Raw genomic sequence first — 19991 nt, forward strand, 5'->3', positions numbered from 1 at the left:
GCAGAGATAGAGCAGTTTAACTCTCACGAGTGGGACTGTTTGTCTCACTTAGGTGATTAGGTTTGTTATCTCCTAATATACATTGTTTACACAACAGCCAAGCTGCACCTTGACAGAGGCCATAATAAGCATTAGTATTATGAAGGGAGAACAAAAGCGAAGGAAAATGTCCATTCGTTGTGCACCAGGCCGACTTCTGAAATGTGTGATGCCATTCTGTGTGTGACACTGCGCTGAACTTCCTGCCGTTCCAGAAGAGTCCCCGAATTAACATATTTATATCCAAGGTAATGAAATTGCCCTTACAGAGAGCAGGGACCTTTGAGAATTCGATGTGTTCAAACTAGGGGAAATTTCTTTTCCAATAACTTATTATTCGAGGAAAATAGAAGAAAAATTCTATCATTAATAGATCAGGAGTGATTACATGTAAGTCATTGCATTTTCTATTGAGAAATACATTTAGGGTCTATTTTATTATTCTATTTGTTTTCAGGAAACCAAGTTAATCGGAATATAACATCAGTCTTTGATTCCTTCCCTCATTATGACCACCTTTCTTTTTCCTTACCTTTAGTAGTTGTCAGAAACCCAAACTTTCTTTACTCTGATTGATTTTTTCAATTGAAGTATAGTAGATTTACAATATTATATTAGCTTCAGGTGTAAAACAGTGATTCAATATTTTTATAGGTTATACTCCATTTAAAGTTATTACAAAAATGGCTGTATTTCCCTGGGCTGTACAATACACCCTTGTTGCTTGCTTACTTATCTATTTATTTATTTATTATGTTAAGCCAATGAAAATTTTTTTATTGATGTTTAGTTGATTTACAGTATTGTATAAGTTTTAGGTGTACAGCATAGTGATTCGCAATTTTTAAAGGTTATACTCCATTTATAGTTATTATAAAATACTAGCTATATCCCCTGTGCTATACAATATATCCTTGTAGCTTATTTATTTTACACATAGTAGTTTGTGCCTCTTAATCCTGTACCCCTATCTTGTCCCTTCTCTCTTCCCTTGCCCCACTGGTTACCACTAGTTTGTTTTCTTTCTTTTTCTTTAAAATTTATTTATTTTTGGCTGCCTTGGATCTTTGTTGCTGCGCGCGGGCTTTCTCTAGTTATGGCGAGCTGGGGCTACTCTTCGTTGCGGTGCGCGGGCTCATTGCAGTGGCTTCTCTTGTTGCGGAGCATGGGCTCTAGGTGCACGGGCTTCAGTAGTTGCGGCACGTGGGCTTGGTAGTTGTGGTTTGTGGGCTCCAGAGTGCAGGCTCAGTAGTTGTGGCGCATGGGCTTAGTTGCTCCGCGGCATGTGGGATCTTCCCGGACCAGGGCTGGAACCCGTGTCCCCTGCACTGGCAGGCGGATTTTTAACCACTGCGCCACCAGAGAAGTGCCCATTAGTTTGTTTTCTATATCTGTGAGTCTGTTTCTCTTTTGTTGTATTTACTAGTTTGTTTTATGTTTTACATTCCACATATAAATGATATAGAGTATTTGTCCTTCTGTGTCTGACTTATTTCACTAAGCAAAATATCCTCCAAATCCATCCGTGTTGTTGCAAATGGCAAAATTTCATTCTTTTTTATGGCTGAGTAATATTCCATTCTGTGTATATACCACATCTTTTTTATCCATTCATCTGTTGATGGACACTTCCATATCCTGGCTGTTGTAAATAATGCTGCTATGAACATTGGGGTGCAAGTATCTTTTTGAAATAGTGTTTTCATTTTCTTCAGATATATACCCAACAATGGAATTGCTGGATCATATGCTAATTCTATTTTTGTTTTTTTGAGGAACTTCTATACTGTTTTTCATCGTGGCTATATCAATTTACAATCCCAACAGTGTATTAGGGTTCCCTTTTCTCCACATCCTTGCCAACATTTGTTATTTGTAGACTTTTTGTTGATAGCCATTTTGACAGGTGTGAGATGATATCTCATTGTGGTTTTGATATGTATTTCTCTGATGATTAGTGATGTTGAGGATTTTTTAATGTGCCTGTTGGCCATCTGTATATCTTCATTGGAAAAATGTCTGTTCAGGTCTTCTGCCCATCTTTAATTGAGGTTTTTGGTTTTTTGATATTGAGTTGTGTGAGCTGTTTATCTATTTTGGATATTAACCCCTTATCGATCATATCATTTGCAAATCTTTTCTCCCATTCAGTAGGTTGTCTTTTTGTTTTGTCAATGGTTTCCTTTGCTGTGCAAAAGCTTTTGTGTTTAATTAGGTCCCATTTGTTTATTTTTGCTTTTATTTCTTTTACCTTAGGAGGCAGATCCAAAAAAATATTGCTGTAGTTTAAGTCAAAGAGGGTTTTGCCTGTGTTCTCTTCTAAGAGTTTTATGGTTTCAGGTCTTACATTTAGGTCTTTCTCTTGCTGCCTTTAGAATTCTCTCTTTATCTTTAAGTTTTGCCACTTTAATTATGATATATCTTGGTGTGGGTCTGTTTGGGTTCATCTTGTTTGAGTCTCTCTGTTCTTCCTGGAGTTGGATATCTGTTTCCTTCTTCAGGTTTGGGAAGTTTTCAGTCATAATTTCATAAAATATATCTTCAACCCCCTTCTCTCTCTCTCCTTCTGGGCCCCCAATGATGTGAATGTTGGTACACTTGATGTTATCCTAGAGATCTCTTAAACTGTTCTCATTTTTAAATTTATTTTTCTTTTTGCTGTTCTGATTGGGTGATTTCTGTTATTCTATCTTCCAGATCCCTTCTATGTTCTTCTGTGTCACCTCATCTGCTGTTAATTCCTTCTAGTGTGTTTTTCATTTCAGTTATTGTATTCTTTGGTTCTGACTGGTTCTTCTTTTTACATTTTTTAGTTCCTTGTTAAAATTCTCATCTATTCTTTTACCTAATTCAGTTAGTATTCTTATTACCAATGCTTTGAATTCTTCATTTGGTAACTTGTTTACTTTGATTTCATTAATTATTTTTTCAGGGGTTTTCTCTTGCTCTTTCAATTGAGAAAATTCCTCTGTCTTCTCATTTTCCTTATCTTTCTCTGTCTCTATGAAATTAGGTAGAACTGTTACCTATTGCTCCTTATGTTGGAGCATTCCTTTACAGTCTGAGTCTGCCCAGTGGCTTTGGTGGGAGAGCTGGATTTGATGTGAACACGAGTCATATCTTTCCTCAGGTTGTGCTGGCAGCTATCACCTTGGTAGGAGGTGGGGATGGAGATGGAGGGACTAGGGCTGGAGCAGGTGTGAGCTGAAGCTTCTGTGCTAAGTGTCCATCATCACCCTATGGGGGACCAGGGTCAGGTTCCAAGTTGCTAGAGCAGAAGCCATGAGGTTTGGGCTTCCAAACTGGCTCAGTTCCCTTCAAGTATGTGCTCTCCCTCTCCCAGCACTGGCACCCTCACTCCAGAGGAGCAAGAGGAGCTAGCACGGGCACTCAGTGAGGGCTGGGGTACAGTCTGTGCCGGTCCAGCCACCATCAGAGATCTGGACTGCCTCTGATGTGCCACTTGTATGTGACAGCAATGGCTGCCTCTGCCCTTCTCAGATGCTGCTTCAGGTTTGAGCTACCTCAGTGTCTCACGACTAAGGTCTTTCCTTGGTCATGGCAGCTCTCATTCCAGTGTGGAGCTGTGATGGGAGGCAAGCAAGGCTGGAATGTTCACTTGGATCAGGCTGGTGTACACACTGGGGAAGTCATGGGAAACCAGTCAGCCACCTGCTTGATTTCAATGTGCCCTCTCGTCCCTGCTTCAGGAGCAAGCCAGCACAAGCACGCTCCTCCTGAGTTGAGTCCAGGCTTCCCACAGCCCTCCTGTTAGTCACGCCAGCCCTCCAGGGGGCTTGTCTTCTTTTTGTAGGACCCCAGCTTTGGGGCGCCCAATATGTGGCTTGAACCACTCACTTCCCAGGGAGAGTCTCCACCCATGAAATCTCCCTTCTCCTCTGAGTGCCGTCCCAAGAGCACAGGTCCCAAGCTGTAGATGTATTTTTGATGTGTTCGTAGGGGGGGGTGAGTTCCATGTCCTCCTGCTTCTCTATCTTGATCTGAGAGTCACTGTGTTTGGTTTTTGACTCTTGGTTATAGCAAGCTCACCCTTCTTTTGTTTTGTGACCATGGACCTGGATAAAAGAACTTTTAAAGTTGCTAGATGCCCATGTCTTCTATACTCTTGGTACTACTAGCCCTCAGCACTCGGACAATTCTGCTGGCTATCCTTCTTCTACCTTTTCCTCTCCAAACTGAACAATATGTCTCTTTTTAAAATATCATGGTTTGTTGTGTATCTTACACATCACTTAACAAGGAACCTAAGGGAGAAAATGAATGAGAAATAACAGAGACATGGCTTTCAAATTTGGACCCTTGTAGAGAAGTATAAACATTTCAGACTCAATTAATATTATCTTTTTTTGTGAAAACTAGAACTCCTGGTGCTCGCTTTTTTAGAATTCAACAGGCACCTAGCAACTGATTGAATTCCCTCACTGCAGGCTTGGTGAACCAATTCTTAATCCTCACATTTGAAAGCTGGCTTGAGAAAGACATCTGTGCTTTGTTTCCGACAAGTTTTGGGCTTCGTGTTTATAAACAAACTCTCTTTTCCCCTCTCACCCACCCCGTTTCTCAGTGGCCGTTCCTGCAGCAGCGCCCCCGGTGTGCCAGCCCAAGGGCGCTACTAACGGGCATTACGCGGCCCCACGCCTCTCCATCTCCTCCCGAGCCACGGTGGTAGCCAGAATGGAAGGTGCCTCCCAGGGGGGCCTGCAGACCGTCATGAAGTGGAAAACAGTGGTTGCCATCTTCGTGGTCGTGGTGGTCTACCTCGTCACGGGCGGTCTCGTCTTCCGGGCATTGGAACAGCCCTTTGAGAGCAGCCAAAAGAACACTATTGCCTTGGAGAAGGCAGAATTCCTGCGGGATCATATCTGTGTGAGCCCACAGGAGCTGGAGACGTTGATTCAGGTGAGCAGGGAGTGAGTCAACAGTAGAATCACCTGTGGGGGGGAGCGTGTGGCATTGGTTTTGTCTTTCTGGCTCACTGAGCTTTGCCGTTGGTTGAGATGCTCCTGATGGTCAGGGAGGTCCTCTCTGGGAGGTGACACTTGAGTGGAGACCCGTGACAATGTGGGGGAAGAGGGGTCACATGTACAACGTAGGAGCAGGCTGTGTTTTGTATCACCTGCTTTTGCATGTGGTGGCCAGAGGCAGCAGCAGGCAAAGGGCTTTGGATTTTCAAATTCAAGGCCACTTATATATGCTGATTAACTTTTAAATCTGTGTGAGATGCTGGGGTAAGAGGGTGGCCTAGAAGCCAAAGAAAGAAAGAATTTTAAACAAGCAGGGATGTACTAACCTGTCGAAGGTGAATGAGAATGGAGCAGAGAAAAGGTCACCAGCTGTGGGATGGGTAGGGTGTTAGTGACTTGAAAGAGGCTTTGGTGGGTTTGTGAGGATGAAATAATAAGGATAACAGTAACAGGGATAATCAAGGTTGCTATTTTTGAACACTTACTGTGTGTCAGGCACTGTACTAAAGCCCTTCCATGCCTTGGATATTAAGGAAAAAATGTTCATAAAAAATGGAGGCAGAGAACTTTGGGCCCCCGCCTACAGAAGCAAGGCAGAGGAAGGGGTGGGGCGGCTTGGCAGGGGTGATGTGAGGCTGGGAAGGGATGTGGGAGACAGGGAGTCATCTAAGGTGTCATGACAGGAGGAAGCGAAACAGGAGGCTTGAGAAGTGAGCGAAAGGTGGAGAGGACCGAGTCCTGGGAAGAGGGAAGGGAAGTGGTTTAGAGCCCAGCAGATGGGTTTCACCTTGGAGGTGAGGGAGGATGGCAGCCTCCAATCTACACGCCCTCCTGAGCCACGAGGAGCAGTGGTGGGGGGCGGTGACATTTATGGAGGCAAGGGAGAGTCCCATCTTTCTGGGGCTTCTAAAGTTTGGAAGACGGAGGGATGGAAAGGACAGCTTTCACAATTCCTTCTGGCTCTGGGATTACCAGCATTAAATTCTTTTCTTTTAAAAATTAATTAATTTTATTTTTGTCTGCGTTGGGTCTCCGTTGCTGCGCGCGGGCTTTCTCTAGTTGCAGCGAGCGGGGGCTACTCTTCGTTGTGGTGCGCGGGCTTCTCATTGCGGTGGCTTCTCTCGTGGCGGAGCAAGGGCTCTAGGGGCGTGGGCTTCAGTAGTTGTGGCATGCGGGCTCCAGTAGTTGTGGCACCTAGGCTTAGTTGCCCCGTGGCATGTGGGATCTTCCCGGACCAGGGATTGAACCTGTGTCGCCTGCATTGGCAGGCGGCTTCTTAACCACTGCACCACCAGGGAAGTCCCACCAGCATTAAATTCTAACGGCTAAAAAAAAATTCTAATGGCTACTACAAATTAGGATTCACAAGTCTGGGCTGGCTTATTTATCTATTTCCAGCTACACTGATAGGGTAGGGGAATTCTGAGGCTGCTTGTGATTTGGCCCCTTCATAGTAGTTGTAGTCTTTTTTTTTTTTTTTTAATTTATTTATTTATTTATGGCTGTGTTGGGTCTTCGTTTCTGTGCGAGGGCTTTCTCTAGTTGCGGCAAGTGGGGGCCACTCTTCATCGTGGTGTGTGGCCTCTCACTCTCGCGGCCTCTCTTTTTGTGGAGCACAGGCTCCAGACGCGGAGGCTCAGTAGCTGTGGCTCACGGGCCCAGTTGCTCCGCAGCATGTGGGATCCTCCCAGACCAGGGCTCGAACCCGTGTCCCCTGCATTGGCAGGCAGACTCTCAACTACTGCGCCACCAGGGAAGCCCCGTAGTTGTAGTCTTTTAAATTAGTTTCTATAATCTGACTTGACTCTTAGATTAATAGAAATATACATTTTTTTCCTGGGAATACATATGGTTTCATACCTATATCCTACAGTTTTTATTAAAAAATAAAACCTTACAATTCTAAAGGTCAAGGGGCAGTGTTTCATATCATTCTTTCTTAGATGGCCTTGTCTTTTTTTTTTTTTTTTTTTCTCCTTTCATGGTAAAATGCTACCAATCTGGCACTAATCTGTGCCAGATTTAAGGCTCATAAAGGCGTAGAGAATGGAGGAAATAATTCTGGAGTAATTTTAAGTAAGGAGCTTATGCACGTTGTGGTGATATGTGGTGAGATCCTTTTTATTTAGTTGCAATACATGTAATAACCTAAAAGGTGGTCTGAATTGAATTTGGACTTGTGCCTGAATTTTCTTTCCTTAGACAATGAGATCTTGAGGAAAGGGATCATATCTTATTATCTTTGCATCCATGTGTAGCCTCTGCATGGCTTTACATCTAATTATTACCCAATAGAGAAATGCTTTTGGGATAAGCTATCAAACTAAATCTATAACACTGGTGATGCTATGAGACATCTGAGCTTATTCATGCATTTATTTATTAATTCAGTACTTCTCTAATGTCCATTCTTTGGCCTTCTCCTTTATGAAAGAATTCAGTGGCCAGAATGAAGGACAGGATGGAGGAGGGTAGAGATTCTAGATCTGGTGTTGCTGTTAAGACCCATCCTTTGGTCTCGAAGATTTCTCTGTGAAATGAGGGTGTGTGTGTGTGCGCGCGTGCCCTTGAGATCATTTTTATAACAATTAAAACATATACCTTTTAGTAGGCACCCGTTATGAGCTAGGCCCCTTCTACCCATCATCTCATTTAATCTCTCCAACAACCTTCTAAGTTGGTATAATTATACCCATTTTACAGGTAAAGAACTGATGCTAAAAGAGGTTGAGTAACTTTCCAACCACCAACATGACAAGAGCTGGGATTCAAAGTGAGGTCTGCCTGGCTCTACCCTGCCTCGCCCAATGAGTCTACGGCCCTTGAAGTAGTGTTTACGTTAGCATAAGCTTAACTCTCTCTTAAACATTTGCTTTATGTTCAACACTTTCCAGAATTTTAGCAGAGTCAAAAGGCATTGGAGTTCCTTGCTCTTTAACAGAAAGCATTTCCTCTTTTTTCCCTTTATACCCATTGACTATCAATCCTGGACATGGGATATTTTAAGATCTCCATCTACTCTGATATAAGGATTTATACTGGTGTTTACCCACAGTGTTCTAGGCTAAGCAGTTAAAAATGCTGAACCTGTGTCAGTCAAGAATCAAATTATTATGGTTTATAAGTGAGACAAAAAGACAACCCTCAGAATGGGAGAAAATATTTGCAAACGAAGCAACTGACCAAGGATTAATCTCCAAAATATACAAGCAGCTCATGAAGCTCAATATTAAAAAAACAAACAACCCAATCCAAAAATGGACAGAAGACCTAAATAGACGTTTCTCCAAAGAAGTTTTACAGATTGCCAACAAACACATGAAAGGATGCTCAACATCACTAATCATTAGAGAAATGCAAATCAAAACTACAATGAGGTATCACCTCACACCAGTCAGAATGGCCATCATCAAAAAATCTACAAACAATAAATGCCGGAGAGGGTGTGGAGAAAAGGGAACCCTCTTGCACTGTTGGTGGGAATGTAAATTGATACAGCCACTATGGAGAACACTATGGAGGTTCCTTAAAAAACTAAAAAGAGAACTACCATACGACCCAGCAATCCCACTACTGGGCATATACCCTGAGAAAACCATAATTCAAAAAGAGTCATGTACCACAATGTTCATTGCAGCTCTATTTACAGTAGCCAGGACATGGAAGCGACCTAAGTGTTCATAGACAGATGAATGGATAAAGAAGGTGTGGCACATATATACAATGGAATATTACTCAGCCATAAAAAGAAACGAAATTGAGTTATTTGTAGTGAGGTGGATGGACCTAGAGTCTGTCATACAGAGTGAAGTAAGTCAGAAAGAGAAAAACGAATACCGTATGCTAACACATATATATGGAATCTACAAAAAAAAAAGTTCTGAAGAACCTAGGGGCAGGACAGGAATAAAGATGCAGACATAGAGAATGGACTTGAGGACACGGGGAGGGGGAAGGGTAAGCTGGGGCGAAGTGAGACAGTGGCATGGACATATACACACTACCGAATGTAAAACAGATAGCTAGTGGGAAGCAGCCGCATAGCACAGGGAGATCAGCTCGGCGCTTTGTGACCACCTAGAGGGGTGGGATGGGGAGGGTGGGAAGGAGACGCAAGAGGGAGGAGATGTGGGGATATACGTATACGTACAGCTGATTCACTTTGTATACAGCAGCAACTAGCACACCATTGTAAAGCAATTACACTCCAATAAAGATGTTAAAAGTATTAATTATGGTTTACCCTTCGCTGATTCCTTCACAGGATGACAGTGTCCACACTTTCGGACCAGGGGGCATCCTCTCCACTGCACACCTCTGAGCAGCACTGTGTGTACTGCTCATAAGACACACAGTGTTTGGGGGGGTTTGCAGTGTGGTGTGTTCTAAGCTGGAGAATTAGTATTATTGTATCTCACCGATATTTTTATTGTTGTATCTGGCTGGTCAATGGTATTTATCTGGTAGTGTCAGGACTCTTGGCTGGATTGAGTGAACCCCTCATAAAGCTAATCTGGAAGGTGTAATTCATGTTATTAATAATAAAAACAGAATACCTGGAACAGCTTAACCCCCGTGAAATGCCTGGATAGCTTAACAGGGCCATAGCTGGGGAGGGATTTTCCAAAGACTTAAAAAACCACTTTTATGAGGTATCATGGGACTCCGGAGGTGACGGACGGGTCACCATCCCTGACCCAGACGCTGCTATGGAGGGGACTGTTTCATTAATTAATTCATCTACGCGTTCTTTAAGTTGCTACTGAGCTTCTGTTACATCAGGTAACAAGCTAAGTGCTGGGGATAGAAAAGGTGAAGATGACATACACCTTGAGCAAGTTGCGAACTTCTCTGTGATTCCATTTCATTATCAATAAAATGTGCCTAAACTCCCTCTCCCTTAGGATATTGAGAGGATTAAATTCTGGAATTCATGAGAAGGGCTTTGAACTGCTCTTGGCACGTGGTGAGCACTCAAAAAAAAAGATAGATATTGCTGCTGCTGTTTATAGTATTATTCAAGGAGCTCAGAATTTCAAGCAGTGGTTCTTAGTGGGGAGCGGGGGTTGCTTCCAGGGGGCATCTGACAACGTCTGGAGACATTTTCAATTGTCACAGTTGGAGAGATGCTACAGATGTCTAGTGGGTAGAGGCCAGGGACGCTGCTCAACATCCAACAATGCCCAGCATAGCCACTCATAGCAAAGAATTATCCAGCTTCACATGGCAGTAGATTGAGAAACCCTAGAGGAAGAGGCGTATAAACCAATAACTAGAATTCACTGGAATGGAGCTATTTTTTCCCCCGTTTTTTTTTTTTTTTTAAGTTTGGTTTTGTTTTTTTTTTTAAGATTTATTGATTGATTGATTGGTTGATTGCTATGTTGGGTCTTCGTTTCTGTGCGAGGGCTTTCTCTAGTTGCGGCGAGCGGGGGCCACTCTTCATCGCGGTGCGCGGGCCTCTCACTATCGCGGCCTCTCTTGTTGCGGAGCACAGGCTCCAGACACGCAGGCTCAGTAGTTGTGGCTCACGGGCCTAGTTGCTCCGCGGCATGTGGGATCCTCCCAGACCAGGGCTCGAACCCGTGTCCCCTGCATTAGCAGGCAGATTCTCGACCACTGCGCCACCAGGGAAGCCCTTTTCCCCAGTTTTATTGAGATATAATTGACACATATCACTGTATAAGTTTAAGGTGTGCAGCATAATGGTTTGAACATTTATTGTGAAATGATTACTGCAGAAAGTTGAGTTGGCATCCATCACCTCATATAGATCCAATAAAGGGCAAAATTTTTTTTTCCTTGTGGTGAGAACTCTTAGATTTATTCTCTTAACAACTTTCATATATAGCATACAGCAGTGTTAACTATACTCATAAAGTTGTACATTACCTCCCGAGGACTGACTTATAACTGGAAGTTTGTACCTTTCCACCACCTTCCTCCAACTCCCCTTTCCCCACCCCCCATCTCTGATCTTTTTTACTATGAATTTTTTTAAAAAACATTTCACATATAAGTGAAATCATACAGCATTTGTCTTTCTCCATCTGACTTATTTCACTGAGCATATCCTCAGGGTCCATCCATGTTTTTGCAAATGGCAGGATTCCTTCATTTTTTAATGGCTGAATAATATTACATTATATATATGTAAAACTCACAACTTCTTTATCCATTAATCTATGGCCTCTCAGGTTGTTTCCATGTCTCGTCTACTGTAAATGCTGCTATGAACATGGGGGTGCAGATACCTTTTCGAGTTAGTGTTTTTGTTTCCTTTGGATGTGTTCCCAGAAGTGGAATTGCTGGATCATTTGGTAGTTCTGCTTTTAATTTTTTGAGGAAACGTCGTACTGTTTTCCATAGTGGCTGCACCAGTTTCCAACCCCATCAATAGTGCGCAAGGGCTTCCTTTTCTCCACATTTTCCCCAGCGTCTGTGATCTCTTGCCTTTTCGAGGATCACTGTAGTGGAGCCCCAGTGAGGCAAACAGAGGTCAGGGAAGATTTTGTGGCTATTTGTCTCCTTTAGTCCCTGCAACGATTCTATGAGGATAGTCTTTTGTGCCACTTGCAGAGGAGGAAACTGAGGCAGCAGGAGGTGAAGTCACATGCTCAAGGACACCTGATTACTGAGTGGAATCTCAGATTCACCCCTGGGCAGTCTGACACTGTCCTGTTCTCTTAAACACCACGCATTGGAACAGAAACGTGGAATACGGAAGGAGTTCATCATTCAGGACCCACCGTGAAGGGCATTCCAGTGGCATGTGGAGCCCGTTGAGGGAGGTGCAGGTGGTCCGTGTGCCTTGAGCTGAGAGGTGTGGGCAGGTGGTGGGAGATGAGCTTGGGACGGGGGCAGGGGCTGGATGTGAGAGGTGCCCAGAGAGCCTTGCCGAGCGGTTTGGGCTTTGTGCTGCGGGAAGTGGGGGAGTCACGGAAAGATTTAAGAAGGTAGTGACACGGTGGAAACTTTCTTTGGAAAGGTAACTCTTTTAGCGATGAGGATGTAGGGTTGGAGGAAGGAGAAATTGGAGGACGTAAGACCAGTTCGGAAGCATGTTGGGACCTCATCGGTGGGCCATGCTGAGACACAGTGAAGGGGCCACATTTAAGAGAGTCTGACAAAGAAAACTTGAAAACGACTCATGTCCCGTTCAGCAAAGATGTCTGGAGTGCCTGCCCTGCGCTCTACCTCCCTGCCTGTTCAAGCAGAGGCCATGTGGGTGTGGTAGCCCGGCGAGCGGCACCCACACTCTGGAGTTAATCTTCCTGTGTTAAATCTTTTTTCTGCCCGTGGGCTGTGTGATCTGGGTGAGAAAGGGAGTCACCCCAGGCCTCAGCTTCCCTTCTGTAAAGTGACGATTATGATAACAGTGTCCACTTGTTAGGGAGGTCTGAAGATTGAACAAAAAAGCTCAGCTACTTTGAGCTATTGTGATCGCTACTATTTATTTGTTAGGGAAGGCAGGAAAAAGAAATATAGAGAACCCCTAAATTATTATTATTATTATTATTTTTAGTGAAACAAAGTGTTTATTAGGAGGAAAAAGAGTACGTGTGGATAGACACATGGGCAGACTCAGAGAGAGAGTCGCGCCCTCATGGTAGTTTGAATCACCTATATGGGGCATTTCTTCCAGGTTTCCTTTGGCCAGTCATCTTGCTTTGCCTGGTTCTGAGTCCGTATTTGGTATATCTCAGGGTCCTCCCAAGCGTGTGCACGCATGTCTTAGCCAAGATGGATTCTAGGGAAGAGGCCTATGGGTAGGTTGACCTCACTCCCGTTTTGACCTCCAAGGAGCCTTTCTGCGCATGTGCAGTCGGGAAGGTCTCCTCGACCTCGACAATGAGAAATATGTGGTCTCTATCTTTTTTCTGGGCAGGGCTCAGCCTCTCCTTTTATTCTCCTGCTAAATATTATCTTCATCTTGGAGTATCTATCCACAGGGGACAAACTCCAGCTGCCCAGCCTGGGGCCCATCTACCCCCTGCCTCAAATCCTCCCTGAGAGACGTAGACCCCGAGAAATCTTTATTGGGAAGATGAAGGGCAAATGTCTGTCTTCTGTAGCTTCTTCAGGCTGGCATGCGGCTCGTAGACCCTACCTAGTTGGGGTCACGGGGCTCTCTCGCCCTGTCTCATTAAGGGCCCCAGCATGACTTCCGTTGTTATTTCAGCAGGATACGCCGTGGGGAGTAGAAAGCCTCTAAGTTACGCGCATCCTGGGGTTCTGCCAAGGGAAAAGAGAAGAAAACTCCTGAAATGCACTTTGGGGCTTCAAATACTAAATTTGATTTGCTTCGACTGTTAAAGTGTAAAGTCCCCTTCGCAGAAATGACTCTCCTGAGTGCTGAGTTGGGCTGCTAACACCGTTTGCTGTGCTGATGTGGCCTGAGCCCAGGGAAGGAACCTAGCAGTTCTCTGTGTCATTTAGAGGGCTCACCCTGCCGCCTAGATAATCATCGCAGCTTTGATGGGGACACTTGGCCTCAGATCTATTAAGTAGACACCGGGGCTGGCTCCGTGGTCTCTGTGCACCCTGACTGTTCCTCTGTGTGGTTTGAAACACCTATTGGAGAACCTCAGGGACCCAGAAGGCTCAGGCAGCCCCAAGGAGTGGGTCACCCAGACAATGGGATGACCAGTGACTCCAGAGTGTGACTGAGTGAAAGGGCCCGCATCCTCTGGGCCTGATTGCTATTTATCCCTCAGTGAGGCACGTCCATCTTTTAGTGTGGTGCCCTGGGGCAGGCTGATTAACCTGAGCTGGGCTTCAGCAGTTCTGTCCACAGAGGACACAGAAGACCCATTCATCTCTGGAATCTTACCCTTGAGACTCCGTGAGAGAGTCTGCAGATGACAGTAATAGGGAAATTTCCTGCAGAGTTGTTGTAATAATAAAAAATAGCTACCACTTATTGGTTGTTTACGTTCCTCTAGGCATGTTCTGAGTGCTTCAATCCTTTGATTCATTTAACCCCTGCAACAAACCTACAGGTAGGATCTATTGCCATCATTCAATTTCATGGATGAACAAATAAATTCTAAGAAATTAAGTAATTTGCCCAAGGCCACACAGCTGATAGGTGGTTAAACTGGGATTTGAGCCTTGGGAATGCCGGACTCCAGAGCCCATAGGTCTAAGCGCTGTGCTAGACTGCTCACTTGTGTCAACGGTCAGTACCCCCTACACTACGTCTGAGCCTTTTCTTAAAGGTTTTACCCCAAGGAAAAGATTGGAGGGAGAAAGAGAAATTTTTAGGGAAATGTGGGCTGACACGGTACTGTAGCACTCTAAATATGGACTGTTGCATTTTCAAAGAAGGGGGTGTCAAGGAGGGGAAGGAGCATGCGCATTGGAGTCAGATAGACTAGGTCTTTAACGCTATTAAGCCTAAGGCTACTTTTCCTATGATGGGGATGGGGCAGTCCCTCTTCATTTGGAATAATGGGAGGAGGGAGTGAGTTAACCCACATAAAGTGCTCAGCAGCGTGCCTGGCATAGAGTTGGCATTTAGGAAACACTATTTCCCCCTGTCCAGCGTTCGTCTCCGAACATCTTATGGAAAAACCCCAACAAACGTTTTTGGCTCAGCCAATACATTGAATAGGTTTTTGAAGTCGCAGTTTCCATCAACTCAATTAGACAGTCAGCCCATCCCAAGGACTTCTTTATCCTCCAGGCTCTCACATGCCACAATTGCTTACTTCCCTGCCCCCCGTGCAATTGTTTTAGAAACTTCCCTCATGACTCGTCTTGGAGAAAGCAATAAAACATTCAACCTCTGTAACTGTCAAGGGACAAAATCATGAGGCTTCGCTGACTGACAGGGGAGGGAAGAATGCTTCAGCCTGCGTGGATGAGGCTCTCATCCAGTGGTCATTTTTCAGGTTGTGACTTCTTATGTTGATGGGTAGGATCTTTGCCACTGGTTTTCACTGTATGATCACTTAGGGATTTTTATCCTTTGCTAATAAATGGTTAGAGTCTTGGATCCTTTGCTCGGTACTGGGGCCTCAAGATGTATTTGATGGATACTGTTTGACACCACTGATTAAGTCCTGACCGTGTGCAGGCTTGGGGCCAGGCAGTTTACATGTGTTCCTGAGCCTCATTTTCACTCCCCATTATTCCAAGTGGTAGCTGCTGTTCCTGTCCCCGTTTACCAAGGCTAGGTGCCCTGGTTAAGTCCTCGCAACTAGCTAGTGGCAAAAGTGGGCCTGGAATCTGGATTTTCCAACTCCAGAGCCCATGGTCTCTTCATCAGGCTCTATCCCTGGCTCGACACAATGGGGCTGGAGAGTGTGTAATTATATCAGGACAAATTCCTCCTAAGGGAAAATCCGCTTAAACCACAGGGTGGGAAAGCTCCTTCCTGAGAGTCAGTGCTTGCTTTCTGACACAGATCCCTCTCCTCCTTCTCCCCTGGATTTTTAACCCTCCCAACATACGGAGAGCATCCGTGCCGGGGCCAGGTGCTGAACTGTGGGCCTCTGGTATAGTGACTCATTTCACTGGTGGAGGAGGAGTTAATTTGAGATATGGGCGGCTGCAGGAGAGGACTGGGTACAATGCTGTGGTCCTGGGCATGGACCTTTGATGTTGTCATGGTGACTGAAGCTGCTATTCTGCAGATAAAGGGAAGGCCAGAGATCTTGAGCTGTCAAACTTTCTCCCCACGAGCAGGAGATGTTGCTTAATTCGCATGACCCACGAACATTTCCCAAGGCTGTGACACTTACCATTCTCTTCTTCTGCCAAACCCCAAATCACTGCCTCACTCACCTGCTTACTCACTCCCTCATTCGTTTATTAATTTGACAAATTTATTGATTTACTCAATGCTAAGTACTGGGGCCATGATGGTGAATAAAAGGCAGACGTGGTCCCCGACCTCTTGGAGCGTTATAGCTAGGATGGGCAAACATCCCAGCTTTTGTGGATCTGGAATATTTGTGAACAGTGGCCCTTTTCCTCTCAAACGTGGTTTGAAAGATAAATTATATGGTCACCCTACTGATTGGTAGTGGGAGAGGCAAACCTTATGCATATAATCACAGAAGTAAGTGTAAATAAAACCAGATGAATGCTGCAAAGGGGTGGGGGAGCTAGAGCTGTGAGGCACGTGAGCAGACCTGATTAGTAGGACAGGGGTTCTGGGCGGAGGGAGCTGTCAGGCCCCTGTGGGTGGAAGGAAGCCGGGATGTCTGGGAACTTGAGAGAAGGGGAGTGTAGGTGGCCGGAGGTCCATTAACAAGGGGAGATTGGTCGGCACTTACGTTGGAGACAGGCAGGGGCAACACCCTGCAGGGCCTGATGTTGGATTTTATCCTAAGAGCCCTGGGAAGCTCTGGCTGTTTCAAGCAGCAGGGTGACGTGATCCGATCAGTCAGTCCATTGCCATTTTGGCCCCTCATAGAAACCCAGAGTATAGCAGTGGTAGTTATGAGCTGGTTTTTAGTCATACATTCATCCATTCATCAGCTAAACATTTATGGAGTGCCAACTATGGCACTTTGCTAAGTGTTGTGCTCTGGATTTCTGAGCTGATTTATCCTCAGAGGTGCCAAAACTCAAGGCCTGGAAGAAGCCTTCGTGGACCCTCCATGCTACTACCTGCTTGGCCTGGTAGCATCAAACACTCACATTTGCCTCTATGCTTATTAGACTCTATTAGCTAGTCATCATTTTCTCACCTGTCTCTTTCCCAGGATTGTGAGCTTTTTGAGGTTGAATCGGTGTCTTTTATCCTTATATCCCTGATGCCTGGCACAGTAGCTGGCCCGTAGAAGTTGCTTACAGTTTGAGAAATGAACGAATGGTGCTTGTATATCTGTTTTGGAGACCAAGAGCCCTTCGTTTATTTATTTTATTTTATTTTGGATGCTCCTGAGGCTTGCAGGATTTTAGTTCCCTGACCAGGGATTGAACCCAGGCCATGGCAGTGAAAGTGCCGAGCCCTAACCACTGGACTGCCAGGGAACTCCCCTTTCATTTAGAACCTTCACAGAAGCAAAGCAGAAAGTGATTTTGTTTCTGTGCTCTAGAAGACCTTTCCTCTCGGTCTGGTTGTCAAGAGTATTATTTCTTCCGTGTTCTTTATGCATGAGCAGATTCCCTTGGTGTCCATAGCCCCAAAGTTTTACATATTTAGTAACGTAATGGTTTTAAGGAAAGGATGGTGCCTGAGCCATCCACTCAGCAGCCAGTGGAAATCCTTGCTGTGAGTGAGTGCAAAGCCAGGTGAGCCTTCTCCTTCCCTGCCCTGGGCCCTCCCTTCCTCCAAGCAGCCTTTTGTGCAGGAAGTTTGGACCACAGCCGAAGCAGCAGGTGACCTCTGGTGAGCACAGGATGGCATCTTTGTGCCCAAAGATGCAGCTCTGGCAAGTTGAAGCAACTCCCCTGGCTGTTGCCCTGAAGTCAGAGGCACTGCCCTTTCTTCAGAGAAGTGGTCATGCAGAAGATTGTTCAATGTGTGCAAGATCGGGCTTGCAGCCCCTGGCCTGTCTCTACAGGCTTACACTTCATTATTATTATTGTTTTTATCCCTGGGGTTGTTGATTCCATCACTGTTTAGGGAAGAAGATCTAAAGCTTTTAAGCCAGAAATTAAAGAGCTAATGGCAATTGGCATGACACTAGGAAAATGAATTTGCAAATGAGAAGTCAATGTTCTTAAAAAACTCTCATAAAAATAAAACAAAATCCAGAAATGAATGCTACGGTGTCGGTGTCCACATTTATCTACAAATGTGCATGTGTTTGCTCCTCATTGAAGGTGAAGCAAAAATCTCATTTAACAAGATTTATTTTTTTATTTTTAAAATTTTTATTGGAGTATAGTTGATTCACAATGTTGTGTTAGTTTCAGGTATACAGCAAAGTGAATCAGTTATACATATACATATATCCACTCTTTTTTAGATTCTTTTCCCATATAGGCCATTACAGAATATTGAGTAGAGTTCCCTGTGCTATACAGTAGGTCCTTATTAGTTACTTATTTTATATATAGTAGTGTGTATATGTCAATCCCAATCTCCCAATTTATCCCTTGCCCCACTTTTTCCCCCTTGGTAACCATACGTTTGTTTTCTACATCTGTGACTCGTTCATTTAACAAGGTTTTGGTGGTGTGTGGCTCGTACAATTATTTTCATTACTCATAATCAGTTGTATTCATTTTAATAACTAATATTTGCTGAATGCCTGTCATGAAGCAGGTGCTGTGTTAGACGGATGATTAGAAAAATAAAATAAAAAATGATGCAAGATGTCTACTCCCTGTCCTCCAGAATCCATTGTCTCACTAGCTCACTTACGCGGTATATACTGTGGCTAGGCACTGCTCTAAATGCTTCATGTTTATTAAGTTATTTAGTCTTTACAATGATCCTTCGAGGTAAGGGTAAGCAGCTGGGGAACAGAGAAGTTAGATAATTTGCCCAAGCTTAGGTGACAGATAGAACTGGGATCTGGACACAGGCAGCGTGGCTCCAGAACCCACGCTTTTTCACCAAGATGCTCTGCTCCTGCTGGGGGAGACCGACGTGGCTTGGGTAGTTAAAGTCCAGTGTGACTGGTGCCAGAAGATAAGGAAACACTCAGGCCCTTATTCACGGAGCAGGAGTCTCTGACTCAATCTGTGGGACCCCCAGAAGGACCTTCATTCTCCTGTGAGAAAACTACAGAGAATAATAATTATCTGTTGGTTGTGCTCTAGAGGGACATGGCTTTGCATCTTCACATAAGGTGTTGAATTGGGCCAATAGATTCTATTTAAAACCACAGTACACGATGTATCATTCAGGTCTGCAGTTGAGAGTCGCTTATCCGTATCTATTGAGAACATGTATTTTCTCTCCATTCTTGGTAGAAATGGGCGGAAGAGACGGAAAGCTTGTGGATGAGGGTTAGCCTTACTGAGGAAGGGAGGGTTTAACCTTTTGTTCTTTGAAAAATGAGGATCAGAAGTACAAATTCCTACTTCCCTATATTGTCCTTTTTCAGGTGGAAGAAAGTGACATAACAGATGAGCGTTAGAAAAAAGGTTTGCAAACTAGAGAGAGAGCTGAGGTGCTGGTAGAAGGTGCTGATGCATTTTCTAAGGGGCGCAGGAAATGAAATATTAATTTGGGATTAATATCCAGCACTCAAAAGTAAGAAAGAGTCCAAGTGAATAGCTACAGTGAAAACAAGATAGCAGAAGCATCTCGTTTTCATGATGTTATTAATCATCTGTTAAATTTCAAGCTCTCTCCAATGCAGTGACGATGGAAGGAATAGTCATCTTGGGTTTAGCTCACACGGCAGTGAATCAGAATTCCTGGAGCTGCTTTTGTAGCCCAGTAAAAGAATTTTTTTCCCCCAGAAATTGGAGAGACTCATCTTTGATAGGAATAATCTCAAGTGCAGAGAGAGCGGTGCATACGTCAAGCATTCTCCTCAGGACCAAGGTGATTTTTCACCATCACTTGGCAGATTCGTTTTTCAACCTGTAGAGACTGAGTCCAACTTGAGATGAAAGGACGACAGTTAGTTAGTCTGAAAGTTTATTGATCTTATCAGAGCACACACATATATCTCTGCTTCCTTAGTGGACTTGATGCGTTAAAATGTCTCTTATTTCATCCTTCCATGTAGTCAAAGAGACAGAGAAAAGTAATTCTACATTGTAAGGCACAATTTGGAAGGTAGAAGTTCTCCTGCCAATATGGCTTGGTCCCATATGACAATGTTTGGCTACATTAGTCATTAGTGTATACCCAGGTGCTAAGGAACTGAGTTTTAGAACATTTTCTCCCCAAATAATTAACTAGTGGTAGCAAGGAAAGCGAGCTTCCTCAGACCATAGGCTCTGGATGTGCCATCTAGCTCATCTTGGGTTTCTCTATCTTATTCTTCAAACAAATTCTCCACTCTCGCTGTCCAGTCTGCAGGCGACCTTCACTTTACATTTATA

General features: G+C 44.3%; 1 protein-coding gene across 7 annotated transcripts in view; it reads left to right on the forward strand.

Moving 5' to 3' along the window:
- KCNK10 (potassium two pore domain channel subfamily K member 10) overlaps positions 1-19991 on the forward strand; it is a 159272-nt gene that overhangs the window by 60399 nt on the left and 78882 nt on the right. For all 7 annotated transcript variants that reach the window (XR_014242230.1, XM_082383719.1, XM_082383720.1 and 4 more), the window contains exon 2: positions 4625-4959. Coding sequence is in view for 6 of the 7 variants with exons in the window: in XM_082383719.1 (XP_082239845.1) it covers positions 4625-4959 (335 nt within the window). In the remaining variant the exon portion in view is untranslated. The remainder of the gene's footprint in view (positions 1-4624; positions 4960-19991) is intronic.

The sequence above is a fragment of the Balaenoptera borealis genome, assembly GCF_965194805.1.
Source record: "Balaenoptera borealis genome assembly, chromosome: 3".
Classification (NCBI taxonomy): Eukaryota; Metazoa; Chordata; class Mammalia; order Artiodactyla; family Balaenopteridae; genus Balaenoptera; species Balaenoptera borealis.